General features: G+C 36.7%; 1 protein-coding gene across 2 annotated transcripts in view; it reads left to right on the plus strand.

The window, feature by feature from the left end:
• The first annotated feature begins 12,470 nt into the window (after positions 1-12,470).
• Slc16a10 (solute carrier family 16 member 10) overlaps positions 12,471-20,101 on the plus strand; it is a 62,883-nt gene continuing 55,252 nt past the window's right edge. Inside the window, exon 1 of one of the 2 annotated variants that reach the window (XM_046429926.2) lies at positions 12,471-12,557. In XM_046429926.2, coding sequence (XP_046285882.1) covers positions 12,488-12,557 — 70 coding nt within the window. In that variant the 5' untranslated portion in view covers positions 12,471-12,487. Of the gene's footprint in view, positions 12,558-18,420; positions 18,527-20,101 lie in introns of those variants that run through there. The other variant, XM_058574386.1, reaches the window with a different exon arrangement.

Below are 20,101 nucleotides of genomic sequence, written 5' to 3' on the forward strand. Positions count from 1 at the left end.
GAAAGCCTATAATGGAGTTATGAACTGTAACATTTAATTTTGAGGCACAACTCTTATATCAAAATATGTGGTTTGCTCTATTTATTTATTTAGGTATTGGGGATTGAACCCAGAGGTGCTGTACCACTGAGCTATATCCCCAGTCCTTTTTGTTTTTTGAGATAGGGTCTTGCTGTGTTGTTGAGGGTCTTGCTAAATTCCTGAGGCTGGCCTTGAACTTGTGATCCTCCTGGCTTAGTCTCCCCCATTACTGGGATTACAGGTGTGTGCCACCATGCCTGGCCATTGTAGTTCACTTTAAAACACTTCATATGCTCTAAAATTCCCTCGCCCTTTATCATAACGAGAATGTGAGCCAAATGTTAGTACTATAGCATATGACAGATCAGAGGGAATGTGTTCTAAATGAAATGCCACGACAGTGAAGTCGCACAGAGAGAAGGTCTTCCTGTTAAATTCACATAAAGGCTTTCTTCTCTATGAGGGAACTTGTTTATGTGGCCTCTAGAAGACAGTTGAGACAGTCTTCAGTGAACTTGTTCACTGACATGTTGCCATTTCCTTTGGGTTTACACATAAAAGTGCTCAGAGGCCTTTCCCCCCACCTTTTCACCTTTTTGCATAGCCTCTGCTCTTTCTTCCTTTTGGGAGCTCCAGTTGAATGACCACTGTTGTGCTCTCAGCACCTGACACATCCTGTTGTGCATATGTAGAGCTGCCTTGTGGTCTGGTAGGTATTAAATCTGCCCTCAGGGAAGCTGTGCCCTTACCAGGCAAAAAGGCCACTCACTTTGGCTGCTGATTACCAGATACCTCTATCTATATCTTTGGGTGCATTCACCTCCACTCTAGGCCTGAGACCTAGGTTCCATTTAGCTGTCATCCAAGCTCCCACCTGCCCATTTTTGCTCAGATTGGTCTTTTTATGATGGTTGAGTAGCCTTTGCACACCAGGATTGTGTTTTTAATAGAAAGGCAGGAATGTAATCGTGATTAACAGGGTTCAGTTTGTGCCTACCTTTGAATTCTGGCTGGGTCATTTACTAGTTATGCTATCTAGGGCAAGTTACTTAATCTCTGTGTGTTTTGGTTTCCTCAGGTAAAAAGGAAATACTGATAGTGTCTCACAGGGTTGTTATGAGGATTAAATGAATTTATTTTTGTAAAACAAAATAGTGCTTGGCCTATGGTAAACACTGTATAAGTAAACCAAATATGTGGGTTGCAGTGGCACATGCCTATAATCCCAGTGGCTCAGGAGGCTGAGACAGGAGGATCATGAGTTCAAAGCCAGCTTCAGCAACTTAGTGAGACCCTAAGCAACTCAATGAAACCCTGTCTCTAAATAAAATATAAAAAAGGGCTGGGCATGTGGCTCAGTTGAAACACTTCTGGGTTCAAACCCTGGTTACCTCCCCCCACTCCAAACAAAAAGGTAAACTAAATACTTTTTAATAATAAAAGTAATAAACTAACATTGTAGAATACTTGGAGAATGCAGAAAATTTGCATTACTTAGTAAGAGCTGGGATACATAAATGGGGAAGGGAGGATGGCAGGAGTGTCATGCAAGGAGGTTTATGATATCATCGTGATAGTTTGCTTGATTTTCTTATTCCTAGATTATTCCTCTGCCATTGATAAATCAATAACTTTGATGTATTTGATGAATGAATCTTCAGAGAATTGGGCTTGACCCAGCTCAACTATTAACCATCACTGTTAATAGTGGCCACTTGGAGAACTGGAAGAAAGTATAAGGTCTATGTGAGGGAAATTACGAAACTCTGAAGAAAGAAATCAAAGAAGAACCAGTTTGGGGGAGGGGGGGGGGAGAAATACTCTATGTTCATGAATAGGAAGATTCAACATTGTCAAGATGTTAGTTCTCAGCTTGAAGTGTAGGATCAATGCAATCCCAATCAAATTTCATCAAATTATTTTATCAATATAGACAAACTGATTGTAAAATTGATGTGGCAAGGCAAAAGATCCAGAATAGGCAAAATAATATTGAAGGAAGAGAACAAAGATGACTGAGACTTCCCTGCTTCAAGACTTAATATAAAGCTACAATAATGAAGACATGTAGTATTGGTGAAAGAACAACAACAGCAACAACAAATAGATCAATGGAACAGATTAGAGCACCCAAAAAGGACCCAGGTAAATATATTCAACTGATTTTTGGCAAAGGAACAAAGGCAAGTACAAAGAAACAAAGACAGTCCTTTCAACAAATGGTGCTGGAACACCTGAGTATGTGTCATTAGAAAAATGTATATCAAAATGAGATTCTACTACACACATATTAGAATGGCCTAAATTCAAAACACCCACAGTGCCAAATACCAGTGAGGATGTCGAGCAAAGAACTCTCTCTTATTGCTGGTGGGAATGCAAAGTGGTACAGCTACTTTGGAAGACAGTTTTGTAGTTTCTCACAAAACTAAATATATTCTTATGATATAAGAGTTGTGCTCCTTGATATTTATCAAAAGAAGTTGAAAATTTACATCTGCACAAAAATGTGTGCATTGATGTTTATAGCAGCTTATTCATAGTTGCCAAAACTTGGAAGCATCCTAGATGTTCTTCAGTAGGTGTATGGATAACTAAATTGAAGTCTGTCCAGCTGGTAGAATATTATTCAACACCAAAACAGAAATGAGCTATCAAGTTCTGAAAGAACACAGAGGAACCTTGAATACATATCCTAAGTTAATGAAGACAATGTAAAAAGGCTATATAGTGTTTAATTCCAATATATGACATTCTGGAAAAGGCAACATTTTGAAGACAGTAAAAAGATAAGTGTTCGTCTCAGAGTGGGGAAGGGTGAGATGAATAGGCAGAGCACAAAGGACGTTCAGTGAAACTACTCTGTTTGTTACTATAATGGTAGACACATGTTATATATTTGTCCTCATCCATAGAACGTACCCCAAGGGTAAACCTTAATGTGAACTATAATCTTTGGGTGATTATGATGTCAGTTGTAAAGAATACACCACTCTGGTGGGTGGGAAGTTCATAAAAGAGGAGGCAATATATGTGTTGGGGCAGGAGGTATTTGGGAAATCTTTGTACTTTTTCTTAATTTTGTGAACTAAAAACTGCCTTGAAAAAATACAGTCTTAAAAAATGTAATTGTATTTGAAGCTTAATATTTAAATAATTTTCATCAAAGATGTAAATCAAAGAAAATGTACAAATAACATACATGCTTTATGATTCTTTTTATATAAAAATCTAACAAATGCAAACTAAAGATCAGCAGCTGCCTAGGGAGGGACAGGAGGGAGGAATTACAGTGAGACATGAGAAGTCCTTTGAGGTGATAGACATGCTCATTATCTTGTGGCAATATTTGCACAGGTGCATACTTATATCAAAACTTCTCATTGAACACTTTGTGTGCAGCTTACAGTTTTATGTATATAAAACAATAAAAAATAAAAATTTTACTTTCAAAATATTATTTTTCTTCTGAATATTAAAAATTGAGATAAAAAAATAAGCCAAGACAATTCAATGGGAAAGAAAATATTTTCAACAAATGGTGCTGAGACAACTGGATAGCTACATGAAGAGAAATAATGTTGGATTCCCTACCTCACACCATTTAAAAAATTAACTCAAAATGGATTAAAGACAATGTAAGAGCTTTAATTAAAACTCTTAGAATAAAACATACTCATAAATCTACTGGTGACTTTGGATTAGGCAACAGATTTTTACATATGACATCAAAAGTGCAGGCAACAATAGCAACAAATAGATAAATGTTGCCCCATCAAAATTAAAAATTGATGAGTTTTAAAGGGCATCATCAAGAAACTGAAAAGAGAATCAATAGAATGGAGAGGATTTTTTTACAAGTCATATATATTAAAGGACTAATATCCAGAATATGTAATGAACTTTCAAAATTTAACAGTAGGAAGACAACACAGTTTAAAAATGAGCAAAGGATTTGAATAGGCATTTTCACAAAAAAGATATATGAATGGCAATGAGCATATGGAATAGTGCTCAACTTCATTAGTCATTAGGAAAATACAAATAGAAATTGAGATACTACTGTTTTATATCCACAAAAATGGCTAAATTAAAAAGACAATAACAAATGTTGGTGAGCATTTGGAAAAATTGGAGCCCTGATAAATTTCTTGTACAGCCATGGTCCATCTGGCAGTTCCTCTGTAAAGGTCGGGCGAACGTCGGAGGAAAAGACCACCAAGAGACTGTCTCATGCAACAGCAAAGGGTTTATTGGGGGTCCAGCATGCTGGGGCTCCAAGCTCACCTCGAAGGGGTAAAGAGCCAAGAGCCCCAAGAACAGCTTGAGCAGAGCTTATATACATTCTTTGGAAAGGGCAGGGACTTCACATACAGCATAGCAAATCATCACACGCCGCGGGAAAATCAAACAACAACTCTTAACCATGATTAGTACATTCACTGGCGGGAATAAGTCGGGTAGGGGTGATTGGTCAGCACAAAGAAGGGTATACATTCAAACTGATTGGCTTAAGTCCTGAGGTGTGTACGTGCTGGACTGCACGGTTTCTGGGTTGGGAGGGGGTTGTTTTTACAGAGCAACCAGATGATCAGGGGAGATTTCAACATACATTTCAGTGGCTTTTCCGGGAGTTGTTTTACACTTCCACATGAATTTCAGGTTCCAAATACAACTTAACAGAACTTAAAAACTTTACAGAACTTGAAACAAATCTTATCTTTTACATTTCAATTTCTTTAACCTTTCACCTCAAAGAATTAACATATGACACAACAATTCTACTCTAAGGTGGATATTCAAGAGAACTGAAAAATAATGTGTACCTAAAACATATACTCAAAGCCGGGCATAGTGGCACATGCCTGTAATCCCAGTGGCTCCAGAAGCTGAGACAGGAGGATCATGAGTTCAAAGCCAGTTTCAGCAACTTAGTGAGGTGCTAAGCAACTCAGTGAGACCCTGTCTCTAAATAAAATACAAAAAAAAGGCTGGGGATGTGGCTCCATGGTTGAGTGCTCCTGAGTTCAATCCTTGGTACCTAAACAAAACAAAACAAAACAAAACCCAAAACCAAAAAAGCAAAACTTGTACTCAAATGGTCATATTTGTGGTATTCATACTAGCTGAAAAGTGGAAATAATTCACAACCATCAGTGAATGAATTGATTTTAAAAAAGTATGGTGTGTCCACAAATGGAATGTTATTCAGCCACAGAAATGAATGAAATATATATGCTATAGTGTAGGTGGCCCTTGAATCCATTATACTAAATAGAAGAGGCTAGACACAAAAGCCATGCATCTTATGATTCCGTTTGTATGAAATGTTCATGATAGGCAATTCCATAAAGACAGATTCGTAGTTGCCAGGGGCTGGAGGGAGAGAGGGAAGAATGAGAATGGTTGCTAATGGGTACAGGGCGTCTGATTTTTGGGGGTCAAGGTGAGAAAATGTTCTGGAACTAGGTAATGATGATTGCCCAGCATTTTTTTTTCCTTTCTGTCAGTACTGGGGACCGAACCCAGGGCCTCACGCACTTTTTTTTTAAGTAAAAAGTATTTATAACAGTATTTTTTTATATTAAATAAAATTTTATTAAATAAATTTCATAAAATAAAAACTGTCATAGCATTTAATATCTATTAATAGGTAATATAAACAATCAGAACCATGATTTTGAGCAGAAAGCAAGGAAATGAACACTCAGCACTATTTGGAAATAAAATCTCATTATGCAAGAACCCATACCGTACAGTGAACTATATCCCCAGCCTCACAATTTTATGAATATACTAACACTCACTAAGTTTTATACTTTAAAGGTTGAATTTTATGACTTATGAATGATATCTTAGTAAAATAGTTACATCAGAAAAAATTAAAAGCCAAAATACAGAGTATGTGTATTTCAAGAATTTTACAATGAACCAAAATACATTCTGCTGTCATATATATACCTAATTAAAATAAATAAATTAATAAAAAAGAATTTTAAGTAAAAAGTATTTATAACAATATTTTTATATTAAGTAAGTTTTAAAAATATATGTATATATTTTTAGTTGAATTTAGACACAATACCTTTATTTTATTTATTTTTATGTTGTGCTGAGGATTGAACCCAGCGTCTCACATGTGCTAGGCAAGCACTCCACCACAGAGCCATAACCTCAGACCTTTAAATAAAATTTTTTAAAATAAGTTTTATAAAATCAAAACTTTTGTAGCATTTACTGTCTATTAATTGCTATTATAAACAATCAGTATCATATCTTACTCATATTGTTCCACCAATATATGTATGTAATAGTAATGTAAATTGTTTTATACACAAAATATTTCTCTTCATGTGCAGTGGCTATAAATTAGTATAATCAGAACCATGAATTTGAGCAGAAAGCAAGGAAATGAACACTTAGCACTATTCGGAAATGAAACCTCATTATGCAAGAACCTATTGCATTCATGCTGTTAGAGGAAGGATTTCATAAAAAGGATTTTTTTTCCTGACCCGAATGCTTTCATTTAAGTCCTGTGTGATAAAGACAAAGTGTCATTCTCTAAAGTTTGTCAGTGGCATAGCCACAATGTTATGGCAGCTAAATGAAATCCTTATTTGTTTTGTGGATGCAGAACAACAAATGTGCAGGTTTGCTGGTCTGGGATTGGCCCAAGAGCAAGTGCTTAGGGGTGTGAGTCCCTTGGTGTTAGTGCCGAGCATCCATGTGATGTGTTCATCTTTTTCTTTTTTCTTTTTTTGGAACCAGAGATTGAACCCAGGGATGCTTAACCACTGAACCACATCCCCAGCTCTTTTTATTTTTTATTTTGAACAGGGTCTCACTAAGGTACTTAGGCCTTGCTAGGTTGCTGAGGTTGGCTTTGAACTTAAGATTCTTCTGCTTCAGCCTCCCAAACTGCTAGGATTACAGGCTTGTGCCACTACCACCTGCCTTCATCTTTTTTGAATCCAAAATTTTATAAAATTTATTTAATAAAATTTTACTTATAAAAGAGTGTTCTGCCACTAAGTAATAGCCCCAGGCATTTTTTATTTTATTTTGAGACAGGGTGTCTCTAATTTGTTGAGGTTGATCTTAAACTTGTAATTCTCCTGCTTCCCTCCTGAATGGCTGGGATTACAGGTGTGTACCACCACACCTGACCCATGTTTTTTTTTTTTTGTTTTTTTTTTGCATGACAGTGTATGGTTATGATCTGCAGAGTTTCTCTGTAGGACTCTGAGAGAGTACTGTTGACTGCATCACTCCTGTCCTTAGGCCTCACTTCATCATCAGTGTGCATGTTCACCGCTGGACTGAAAGTATAGGTGCCTGTTATTTATATGGAGTTTTGAGATTAAACAGAATGGCAGAGATAATTTCTAATATAAATCTTTTCTTTCCTTTCATGCTATGACAAGAAGATCAAGATTTCTAGAACATAGGAAGAATAGAGCAAGGGATGAATGGTCTTGGTATTCTTTGTATCTTTTTTTAAAGCTATTTCCCCCCTTCAGTCATTCATCATCTCAACTTGGCTTAATTAATTGCTTTATGTAAAAGATGATCTTGGGCTCATATCCACTGTCAAGGAGGAATGTGCAAGAGAGGTTTAGCCTGTCTATGCAGTTTATGATTTATCTTGGTGGTTTGAATATTCTTATCTCTTAGTTTCCTGCTATTCAATAGTAACTCCCTGATAGTTACTTGTGGCTAGGAATGCTATTATGAGAGTCTCTTTGTTTAGTTGGTACTTAGGACAGAAGTGTTATCTATTTGAGAGGCCAACAGTCATGAGCAAGGAGGCATTTGATTCACTGAGATAGAAATCTGTCTGTTAGGTAGAAACTTGTCTGTGTGGGCTGATACTTTCTTAGTTGGTTAAGACTTGTTTGAGCATGACAGTTTTAGGAAGAAATACCCTAGACTGTCTCCAAAGGTTTGCTGTGACTCTCTGGAGGTTGGGCTGGTCCCTGTAGGTGGTGTGTAGTGGTTAAGAATATTGACTCCTTGCCTCCACCCTTTGTGGCCTTGGGCAAGTAGTTTAACCCATCTTCTGCTCCACCGTAGTTTCCTCAGCTGTACAAGGATAATAAAAATACTTGAATCAAGATTGTTTTGAGTAATGCATATAAAGCACTGAAACAGTTTCTGGCACATAGTGAGCTCTTAATAAATGTTATTTAGTATAAGACTTTAGGGAAAATGTGTACCGAACTCTGTGTTGGTCTATGGAAGGGACAGTCAGTGGTTTGAGATTAATGGGAAATTATACCTTGGGAGTTTGTTCTAGACCTACCTAAATGTCTTATATGCACATAAGCCCCTCTGAATGTCGTAAAGAGTGCTTTTTTCCCTCTTGAAGGAAAGGAGGATGTTGTAGCTGTCTAGATGATCTATATTACTCTGAGCTCTGTGATGTATGATATTCCTTTTGAATTTATAAAATAGCGTGTACTGCTATTAAGTAATAACAAGATAAAGCTTTATAATTTTTCTCTAAAATCTCATGAAGGACTTTTTGGAAATATGTCTCTATGCTGACCTGGCAGAATTAATACTGCTTAACAAGCAGTATTATAACCAGGACCTTTCATGTCTCATTTCTCTGTAACTGCTACTGTACTCCTCCATTTCTCCTTTCACATTGCAAATACTCTCATTGCCAAAGGAATGATGTCTTTGGGCTTTCAAGGGTCTTACAAGCTAGAAATTAAACTGTGAAGCTACTTATGAACATCAAACTGGTTTTTGCACTCCTATCTTCAACCAGGAGAAGCTGTGCTCTGACTTGGCCTCGAGAGCCTGTCTCTATCTTTGGTACTTGATCCACAAATTCATTCTCTTCCTAGACATTTTGATCAGAGATCTCAAATTTGGATCCAGGCCACACCAACATCGTGGCGCCTATTCTCAGCAGTATCATTCTTAGTATAGCCTATTTGCTGCATAGTTTTATTAAGTCATTTTATCATAAAGGGATCATGATTTTTGAAACCAGACTTGATCATTAACCTGATTGGTTTCAAAAAAGTTGGTATCAGTTTTCTTTCTAAAGTCAATTTTTATGATTATCAAAGTTATGTGTATAGATGAAATATTTATAAAACTTATAATAAAAAGTAGCATCCCCCTGTCCCATTCCCCTCTTCCTGGCAACCTTCCTCCAAAGGCAACTGCTTTCAACTCTTATAAATATTTCTATGATTATCTCAATATTTCTAAACAGTAGACTTACGGTTATATTTTGAATTTTCAAACTTAGATTTTTATCTACAGATGAAGATTTAATTCTTTTGTATCCATCTTTTCTCATCATCTTCTATGTCATTACTTCTGGTTAAATGAATGAAAAGCATAGTGGCTAAGAGGGAGGGCTCTGGGCTCAAATTCCAGCCTTACCATCATCTACATTTGTGTGATTTTTTGATCAGGTTTTAAAATCAGTGTCTCAATTTCCTCAACGGAGTAGGTATCTTGTAAAATTGCTGTGGTTATTAAGAGAATTAATGGTTGAGTCTGTCAAGTGTAGGTGCTGGAAACTTAATTCCAATGCAACAGGGTTGAGAAGTGGGACTTTAAGAAGCGATGAGGCCATGAGGACTATGTCCCTTCAGTGGATTAATACTGTTATCAAGGAAGTGGATTCCTTATAAAAGGAGGACTTTGGGCCCCTTTTCTCTTGTCCCGTTTCCCCCCCCCATACCCCCACTCCCCGCCCCCCGCCATGTGATTCCTTCTGCCATGTTATGACACAGCCAGAAGGCCTTCCCAAGATGCAACCCCTTGATCTAGGACTTCCTAGCTTCTAAAACTGAGAAATAAGTTACTTTTCTTTACCCACTCTCAGGAATTCTGTTTTTGCAGCATGAAACAAATTAGGATACTTAATAAAATGCATCTAGAGTGTCTGGAATAGTACATTTTAAATAAATTCCAACTGTCTTCACCATCAATGTCTATATCATCTGTGGATCTGTGGACATCTAATACCTTCCTCTACATTTAAAGGATGAGACTGGTATGGCAGTTAGGGATTAGCTGGTCAGTTGTAAATCTCTCCTGCAAGATTTGCCCTGTAAGCTTATGTCATGGATAATCAGAGAATTTGGACCTCCTGAGTACAGGCCCTACTGAAGATAAGAGAAACCTGAAGGAGCAGACTGAGCATGTTCACTTTCTTCTACCAAAAGTACAAATCAGATGGGTCCTCTTCTCTAGAAGCAGTCACTGAGGAGTGGAGACAGTCCTGAGTGGCTTCCCCTGGGAAGTCCTTGAATGGGTCAGAGGCCAAAGAAGGAGGGAAGTCCCCTATGACTTGTTCTACTTGCACAATATTAAGAGAGTTGTTTTAAAATTTGTTCTGGGATGTGTACTTGTAATTTCCAGAATGTAACTACTTACTGTATTTCTGAAATTTTAACATCCAAATTTGCAAATATGAAGTATGTTTTCAGAAAAATTCTAAATTATGTTCAATTTCTTTATTCCTTTTAAACCAATTCCTTCTACCTGGTGACTTCTAGTAGCACCCAAACTCAGCAATAGTGTGAAGTAGTTTCTGGTTTACTTGTTTTTCCCAAATAATTTTTTTCAAAATATGGAAATTCAGAAAAATTTATTAAAAAATATGAAATAATGAAATAATTTTAAGAGAGAAATTAATATAAATTGACTTGTCAGAGGAATAATTTTGGAAAGAGAAATTTGCTTTATATTCAGGCATATTGAGTAAGTTGCATTCATTTTCAAATGAATTCATCATTTTCCCCTTTTCCTGTTTCCCAAAACTGTTCCTTTACTTTATTCTTGGTCTTCCCTTCACTTTGTCACCTTGCCAAATCTCTTACTGTCATGGCCTTCATCTTTTAGATTTGTGAGTTGATTCTGTCACTTATATCCCTCAAATCTGTCCCCTTGGATGCCCCTCTGCTTCTAAGCTCAGATTGTTGTCATTTGTCACTTGCAGCAGCCAGTTTCCCTTATGAGTAGTCTTTTCTCCAAACTGCTGCCAGAGGGGTTTCCAAAATACCATTTGATCATGTCACTTCTTGTGTAAAATCTATGGGTGACTCCCTAACAGAGAAGGTGTGAAGTTTGTATTTTTAGAATGATAAACATAGTTTTCCTATGATTTGGCCTGTTCCCTTAGGAAGCCACTTACATATATTAATTTTGCATGTGCTGTTCCTTTTATATGGCATGTCTCCCCTTACCTCATTCCTTGCCTGAATAAAGCCTTTCATCCTTCAAGATGGTTTGGGTGTTATCAGGAGGAAAGAATATCTGACTACCCCTTCCCTCCTGCATCTGGGCTGGGTACGCCTACTAAGGGGTCCCATAATACATGGTATAAATTTTGGTCAGTTATCACACTGTGTTTACTGCTCTGGCCTTGTCTGTCTGTCATGAATTTGAGCTTCTTGAGATTAGGGACTTCAGATTCCCACTGCCCAACAGAGTCTATGATTTGTATACAGTGCCTGCGTATTACCTGATTAATGTTGTAGACCTCCTCCCCATTTATAACTATTTATTTAATTTACTGAACTCCAAATGTAAAACGCTGTACTTTTTCTGTATTAAATTTTATTTCATTGCTTTCAGTCTCCTCTTTATATGAAGGATTTTGCCAACCAACACAGGAAGCTATTCTTCCTAGCTTTTGTCCCTCAATATGATGACACCACAATGAGGACAGAGATTCACATCTGCTTTATTCACTGTTATGTCCTCAGCACCTAAATAGGGCTGGAACATACATTATGGGCACCTAATTGATATGTGTTGGGATACAAATCTGATAAATGGACCTTTCATTTCCATCCATTCCATTACTCCTTATAAACAATGATTTTTTTTTTTTAAATAACTTCTTATTAGCACACCTAACCTTGGGAACCTTGTAAAGTGGGAGAACAATTTAATAACCCTTTCAACTAGATAAGGACCTTTCAATTCTTTTTTTTTAAAACAAAAAATTTTGTAATTATAGGTGGACCGCATATCTTTTTTTTATTTGTTTATTTTTATGTGGTACTGAGGATCAAATCCAGTGCCTCACACTTGCTAGGCAAGTGCTCTACCACTGAGCCACAACTGCAGCTTCAGGACCTTTTAATTCTTTGTCCTTAGTTCCATTCTGCTCAAAATTTTTATTAGAAATAAGTTTTCAAGGGCTGGGGATTTGGCTCAGTTGGTAGAGTGCTTGCCTGGCATGGGTGAGATTCTGGGTTGGATCCCCAGTAACCCACTGCCCCCCAAATCCTCAATGTTGCATAAGATTTGGTTCTGTGACTCTTATAGCAGAATAAGGATATACTGGGAAATTCCAGGACAAATATCAGTTGACTCAGGGCTGCTTAATTGTGGGAGGGTTTAGAAATGGTTGATACCTTGCTTATGTAAGTAGTTTTAGTTTTATGTGTAACACCTTTTCTTTTTTGGTTTTTCAGAGAACATGCTATGGGAGGGAGTTCTTCCTGTGGGCAAAAGAGAAAGACTTGGATTCAGTCTTTTGAGAAAGAAAGGTTAGATATTATATATCTAGTAGTAACCCCCCTTTCAAGATTGAATGTTCCCATTCATTTGATACTTTTGTATGTCTGTGTGAAGAATAGAAGAGAGAGATGGTGGTATTTAATAAACTTTGATTTGGAGAGACAAGATGTGCACCAAGTGCTGGGGAAGCTCAGATGAAGAAAACATCGAGGGACAGCGCAATGAAACAGTTTTGGAAGAACAACTGAGTTTTGATTATTTCTCCACAGAAAGGCATCTTAAGTAGCTTCCTTGGGGGGCCTTATCTTCTGAGTTGAGAGGGTTATTAAATTGTTTTCCCACTTTACAAGGTGCCCCAGCTTACGTGTGCTGATAAGAAGTTATAAAAACAGCATGGTTATTTATAAGGAGTGATGGAATGGACAGAGCAGGGCTTTGGGCCAGGCTGCCCGCAGTGTAAATTTAGAGGCTTCCACTTAAATATCTGAGCATTCTTAGACAAGTCATTTAATCTCTGAGCTTTGGTTATTTCACCCTGGGTTGCTTTGAAGATTGAATGAAGTGGTGTATATGAAGTGCCCCACACATCATCTGCCACGTGGTAGGTGTTCAGTAAATGTTAGTTTTCTTCTCGCCTTGCCAAGACAGGATGTTTGCTCCAAGTATGTTTTTAGTGTCCCTGATTATTATAGGTTATGATTTTTACACTTGGTCTAACCATCATCTGCGTGGTTCCTGCAGTTAAGAAAAGACATAAAAGGTTTACCATGAGGGAAGAAGGTGCACAGAAATGAGTCTAGAGAAAATGGATGTTTGAAAGGGATCTAATTATTGAAGTACTATTTTTTTGGTGGTTCAGAATTAAAATATGTCAATCTTATGAGGAAATGATATTCAGGTAAAGAACATCTATTGTTTCTTTTGTATTTTGGAGAATATGTTTCAATGCTGTATATAAGAAGCTAGTAAAGAAAATTCTGTTAACTTATTTCCTACTAGGGGTCATTATTTGTGTTATTACCTCAAAGATTGAACAACTATATTAACAATAAAATTATATGTGTATTAACTACACTAACTTATTCCAACAAGGATTGAGGTAGTTTTCAGAATAAAATGCTATACAAGTAAAATGGTAAGGTAGGAATAGAAAACAAATCAATAATCGAAAATATGACATGGTATGTGATATTAAGATCAGGTGAAAAATGATACCTAATACATAAACTACCAGAGCTACATTTTTTAAATAAAATTAATTAATTTATTCTAATTAGGTATATATGACAGCAGAATACATTTTGATTCATTGTACACAATTGCAACACAACTTTTCATTTCTCTGGTTGTATACTATATAGTGCCGCATCATATGTGCAGTCATACATGTACCTAGGGTAATGATGTCCATCTGATAGACTTTTATTTTATTTATTTATATGTAGTGCTGAGAATCGAACCCAGTGCCTCACACACGCCAGGCAAGTGCTCTACCGCTGAGCCCCAGCCCCAATAATGCACCTTTTGTGGAGTCAAATTTGCCAAAAAAAAAAAAATTCACAAAAACAAATTAGAACCTCATAAAATCATTTCACAGTATATATCTCCAGAGCTACATTTTTATAGTGCAATAATCAGTTTTACTCTAAGCTATCTGACAACAAAAATGAAAACGGGAGCATGGTGGATATGGTTAAAGAAAACAAAATTTACCTATTTCTCAAAGGAAACTTCTTTTAGGGAATAAGGAATAATGAATAAACATAGGCCTTGTCCTTGTGGTAGAACTAACGATAGGTTTCATCAGGCAGTTTTCCTAAAAGTGTGTCTCAATGAAAGCTGAGGCTGTGAAAAAAGAGGCAGTTCTGAAAGCCATTCCACCAGAGGCCAGGATGATCTGATCTGAGTTCACAGATTCTGGGTCTGGCGAAATCTAAGGGTAACATTGAGAGTGTGCTACACAAGTTTCCTATCATTCTTAAATATCATTGTTTTCAATAGGGCTTCCTTATTATTTCTTTGAAATCAACTACACAAATTTATTCTCTATTTGGGGAAAAGTCATATCACAGGAGTCACACAAATTATGAACCTCTTAACAAGACTTTTGAGAAGAACTTTCTAGGAATTCAGAACCTGTATTGTGGCTATTTTGTTGTTGAATTACACTGGATTCATCCCTGTTAGAAATCATACTAGCAGATTGTAAGGTTGGCATCCTCTAATGGGAATTGAGAAAGATTGCATTTACCTGTATGATTAGCACACTGCCTTGTGGAAGGGGCTGGGGAGTTTTATCTTTTGCTTTGAACAGTGATAAGGTTAGAAAATAATCATTATTCTTAGAGTTTTAGTAAATAAGGGTCAAGGAGGTTTGCATTAAATGTCTCAACTATAAGTCCAGGTTAGGAGTGGGAAAAAAAAAAATCCCCAAATTTAAGACTGTGTACTGCTGTGAATTTCCAATGAATGTAAAGGAGAACCCTGGAGACTCAGCAGTTGATACGGGCTTGATGTATTGCGTTTTTCTTTCTTTCTTTTTTTTTTTAACCCCAGATTTTACTTTTCACATTCTAGGAGTAGTAATTTATTTATAATTTCAGAAATTTCTGTAGTTGTTAGTTACTTGAGTCCAGCACTTTCCAGGTGATATGAATGGGTGCCAGGTTAACAGAGATGTTGGTCCCTCAGCCTTCCCAAATACCTGAGCCATGGCCTCCCGCCTTGAGTAACCATGTTCATTTTATGTCAGTGGGCTGTGTAAGAGCCATGAACTGAAAAATTTTGCAAAGAATAGCTGTAGGTCATTTTAGATCTGAGTGAATTTAGTATAACTTTAAAGTTCTTTAATCATAGAGTCTTGGTGTTATGAGCAAATAGAATAATATGGTTATTTGAAGAAGTGGGTGTCTCTCAGAACATAGATTCACTTATTTTTGTACTTTTCACTATTGGAAGGGGAGGATACAAAAAAAGTAAGGGAGAAGACTAGCATCACCCATGTGATAATGGATTAGAGTTGTGGAGGTGTCAGTACTAATTCATGTTTAGCTTGATGTAGAACCCAGATACCAATGGGTTCGTGCAGAAAATATTTGTAGGTATATAGATTGTGTAAGATGGTAAATATGCATGTATTTCTTAGCCCTGCCAACTGAGACTACTTGGAAACAATAAAAGCCTTGTAGCAACAAACACACCTAGCACTTAAGTAACCAGGGCTCTTTGAAGATAGGGTTAATTGTAAGACTGGGGCAGAAAAAATACAAAAAGGAGCCTGCAGCATATATATACCAGAAGCAAGGGAGTGCTTAAAAACAAACAAAAATATCTCCTAAATCACCCCTCCACCATAAACGGAGGTGAGCTAAAGAGTCACAGGAGCCAAGTGAAAGAGCTCTCAGGGAGCTTTCAGTGGCCAAAAAGATAAAGAAGTATTTGAATATAACCTAAAGTATATGATAACTGTCTATGAGTTCACACTAATATTAATAAATGATTGAATGAGTAAATGTGGGAGAATAGACAAATCTCCCATGTAGAAGAATTCCAGTATGTAGGTAAATACATCAGTCTCAAGGAGATGGATCATAATTTCCTACTCCTTAAGTAGGCTCTGTCTTAGTGACTTCCTTCCAAGATTGTAGTACAAAAAGAGAAAAGTCTACTTCGTAGTGGAGGAACTTGATAAACACAGCCTCAGCTAGGTTATCAAAGTTTACATTGACAGTGATATATCATGTTGGTACTATGTACCCTTGATATAAAGTGGAACTTTATTTCTATGGTCTTCTTTTCAAAGTACTCATAGCTCTAGGCTATTATGAGAACATCATGTAAATCCTACTGAGGGACATCTTAAAATATCTTGATAAATGCTCCTCAATTCTGTCAAGGTCTTCAAAAATAAGGCAAGTTGGCAAACTGTTAATGTCTAAAGGAGCCTGAGGAGACATGCTGACTGAATATAATGTGGTTTCCTGGATGGGAAAAAGGACATTAGGTAAAAACTAAGGAAATTTGAACAAACTTAAGTTAGAAACGAACTTAAGTGTAGTAATAATTGGTTCAGTAATTGTGATGAAAGGACCATACTATAAAATGTTAATACTAGGAGAAACTTGGTATGGTCATTCTCTGTACTTTTCTCAGTATTTATATAAATTTGAAACTATTTAATGATAGTTTTTAAAAATTTTCTTATCAATACTGTAAAAGATATTAAAGCATTCCCCCCCACCCCCCAACATGTAGGATTCACTTGCATTCAGATGGAGTGACCTAGAGGACAATTTCCTGCATGGCTTGTTTCCTCAGTCATTGTCCACAAACTCTTGAGTAGTTGTAGGAATTTTCAGGCCCAGACTTGAGGCCCAACTTCTCCAAAGTTGTGGAAAGGAACTATATATTATGTGGCCCCTATACTTCCCTATGCCACTTGAAGGAAGCGTGACCTCCTGGGGGTTATCCATGCTGAATGAAAGCTTATTAACAACAACAACAACAACAACATAGGTAAGTTTCAAATTATGACTATACTGTTGAGATAAAACTTGGTGTTATGGTTTCAGTGTGTCCCCCAAAAGCTCATGTGTGAGACAATGTGAGAAGGTTTAGCGGTGAAATGAATTGGGCTATAAGAGCCTTACTCCAGTCAGTGAATTAACAGGAATTAACTGAGTGGTCACTGTATGCTGGTAGGATGTGGATGGAGGAGGTGGGTCATTGGGGGCATGTCTTTGGGGTATATATTTGGTGAGTTGAATGTAGTCTTTTTCTGCTTCCTGGTGCCATGTGTTGAGCTGCTTCTCTCCACCACACTCTACTACCATGATGTTCTGCCTTACCTCAAGCCCCAAGGAATAGAGCCGGTTGTCTCTGAAACTGTGTGCCCCCAAATAAAGTTTTCCTCCTCTAATTGTTCTTGTCAGGTCTTTTGGTCTCAGAATGAAAAAGCTGACTAAAACACTTGGCTTTTTTTTTAAATCTGAGAATGAAGTTTCCAAGAATTATAGATACTTGTTATTTAGGCAGTCAGAATTGGTAAAACCATAGAGCATAATCTTAGACTACTTGTAGTTTTAAGATGATCTATGTCCCACAGCAAATGTCAGAGTTGTGATCCTACTTGCCAGCATCTGTGGACTTGTAGCCAAAAATATGACTTCCTTGGGCTTAGGATGTGCCTGAATGGCACAGAGCTTGCCTAGCATGTGTGAGGCCCTGGCTTCCAGCTCCAAGTTGACTAACTCATTTGCAAGCACAAAGTGCTGTCAGTGTACAGAAATGATGGGCTTGGGTGATAATAGAGAACCCTTCTATTGTGTTTTTATAAGAAATATTAATGATATAATATGGAAAGAAGCTCTAGTTATGGAGTTCCAAGTCAGTGGAGTATATGGACTTTTAAGACTTTGGATTTGTACAATATTCTCCCATTTTGAAAGCAAGCTTTATAATAAAGGAGTTTGAAATTGTTTTTCCTATTTTTATCCTTTGTTTTGGTGGAGTCTAGGGTAAGTAACCTTTTGAGGATATGAAAACTAACATTTAAAAAAAAATTTAATGTTTCAAGCAAACAGAAAAATCTAGGGAGTAACAATGCATATAGACTATACTTAAAACCGACTACTCTAATCCTAAATTTTTTCCTATTTTATAAAAGATATATTACCAACTCAACTGTGGTCCTCTGTGTGCCCCTCTCCATTCTGATCCCCTTCATCCATTACTTCCCAGAGGTAATCACTCTCCTGAATCTGTTTTTATTTTTCCTATCATGTCTTATACTGCAATTACATGTATAAATCTATATTCCATTGTATGTTAATACCAATGTTCTTTCTTTATTCTGTTGCTGCTGAGCATTTAGGCTTTTTTCCACTTTTTTGCTTTTACAGATGATGCTTCAGTGAACATTATTGTTCATACCTACTTGGGCACATGTGCAAAACTTCTCTGAAGTATATGCCTGAGAATGGAATTGCTAGCATGTGGGGTATGCACATCTTCAGCTTTTCTAGATGTTGCCAAATTACTCTTGCAATTTATGTTGGAAGGTGTAAGAGAGTTCCTTCTCCCTATTGTCTAACTAAAACTCAATATGGTTAAGCTTTTTAATTTTTGCCAATTTGAGATTTATTATTTTTAATTTGTATTTTTCTAATTACTCGTGAGCATCTTTGTAAATGTTAGTCATTAGTTTTCCCTTCTGAATATTTTATCGCAGCCCTCCTGCCTGTTTTTCTCTTAGCTTTTTTTCTTATTAATTTATAGACTTTAAGATGAAAATAATTTGTATGTTAGCTTTTCATCACTGTGACAAATACCTGAGGAAAAACACTTGGAGGGGGAACAATTTATTGTGGCTCATGGTTTCAGTCCATGGTCAGTTCGCTCCCTTTCTTTGGGCCTTAGATGAGGCAGAACATAATGGTAGAAGGGCATAGAAGAGGAAATCTCAACTCAGGGCAGCCAGGGAGTAGAGAGAAGTAGGGACCAAAGACAAGGTGTAATTCCCAAGGGCACATCCCTGTGATATACTTCCTTCAACCAGGTCTCACCTCCTATAGTTCCCACTTCTTTCCAGTAGTCCATTCAGCTCTCAGTGGATTAATCCACTGATGAAGCCAGGGCCCTCCTGATCCAATCACTTACTTCCCCAGAGTTTTACCTCTGAACACTGCTGTGTTGGTGTCTGAGCCTCCAACACATGGGTCTTTGGGGTTGGGGAGATATTTGATATCCAAACCACAACAACTTGTTGTTTATACACTGCAATGACCTTTTCTTCTGTGGTTGATTTCTTTACTTTATTTCTACTAGCTTGTCTATAGAAGTTGTAGGTTTGAAGGGCTCAGATTCTATTCATATTTTCCGGCATGGTTTGCACTTGAAGAAATATCTTTTCTGACCTGAGGAAAGAGCCCTTAAGTTCCTTAAATTTTCCTTGAAGGTCCTTATGTCTTTCCCCATATTTATTTTTTAAAATCTGGAATAAAAAGTTTCTTTACTGACTAGATTTGTGTTTGTTTGCTTTTTGAGATGCTGGGAATCAAATTCAGGTTCTTGCAAAGGCTGGACACATGCTGTACCACTGAGCTACATTCCCAACCTTATTGGATTTTTTATACTTCAATGCCTATATTTTCTCATACCCAAGATTTCTAATTAATATTCTTTTTAATGTACTTTCATTTTTGATCATTTGTTTAATAATTTATTGTTCTTTTAAAATGAAATTATTCCTTATTTTATTGAAAGCCTAAACATATACATTTTGGAGTATATGTATATTATATATATTTTGGAGTATAGTCTGGTCTACAGAATTAATTTCATCTTTAATGACTGTATTTATTTACTAATTGGTAGTTTGTTGGTTGAGTTTCTTAGCATTAGATTGGCTTCAGGTTTTTGAAATTTGAGTTTCAGAATCATTTTGGATGGGAGTTAATATATTGTTTGTTTGATTTTTCACTTTTCTTACTTTCTCTACCCAATAGTTTAAATTTTCTTCCACCTGTTCTCAGAGTTCCCAATTTATTTTTTTTTATTTTTATTTATTTATTTA

The sequence above is a fragment of the Marmota monax genome, unplaced genomic scaffold (genome assembly GCF_021218885.2).
Source record: "Marmota monax isolate L192 unplaced genomic scaffold, Marmota_monax_Labrador192_F-V1.1 WCK01_AAM20220418_F8-fsc00276, whole genome shotgun sequence".
Classification (NCBI taxonomy): Eukaryota; Metazoa; Chordata; class Mammalia; order Rodentia; family Sciuridae; genus Marmota; species Marmota monax.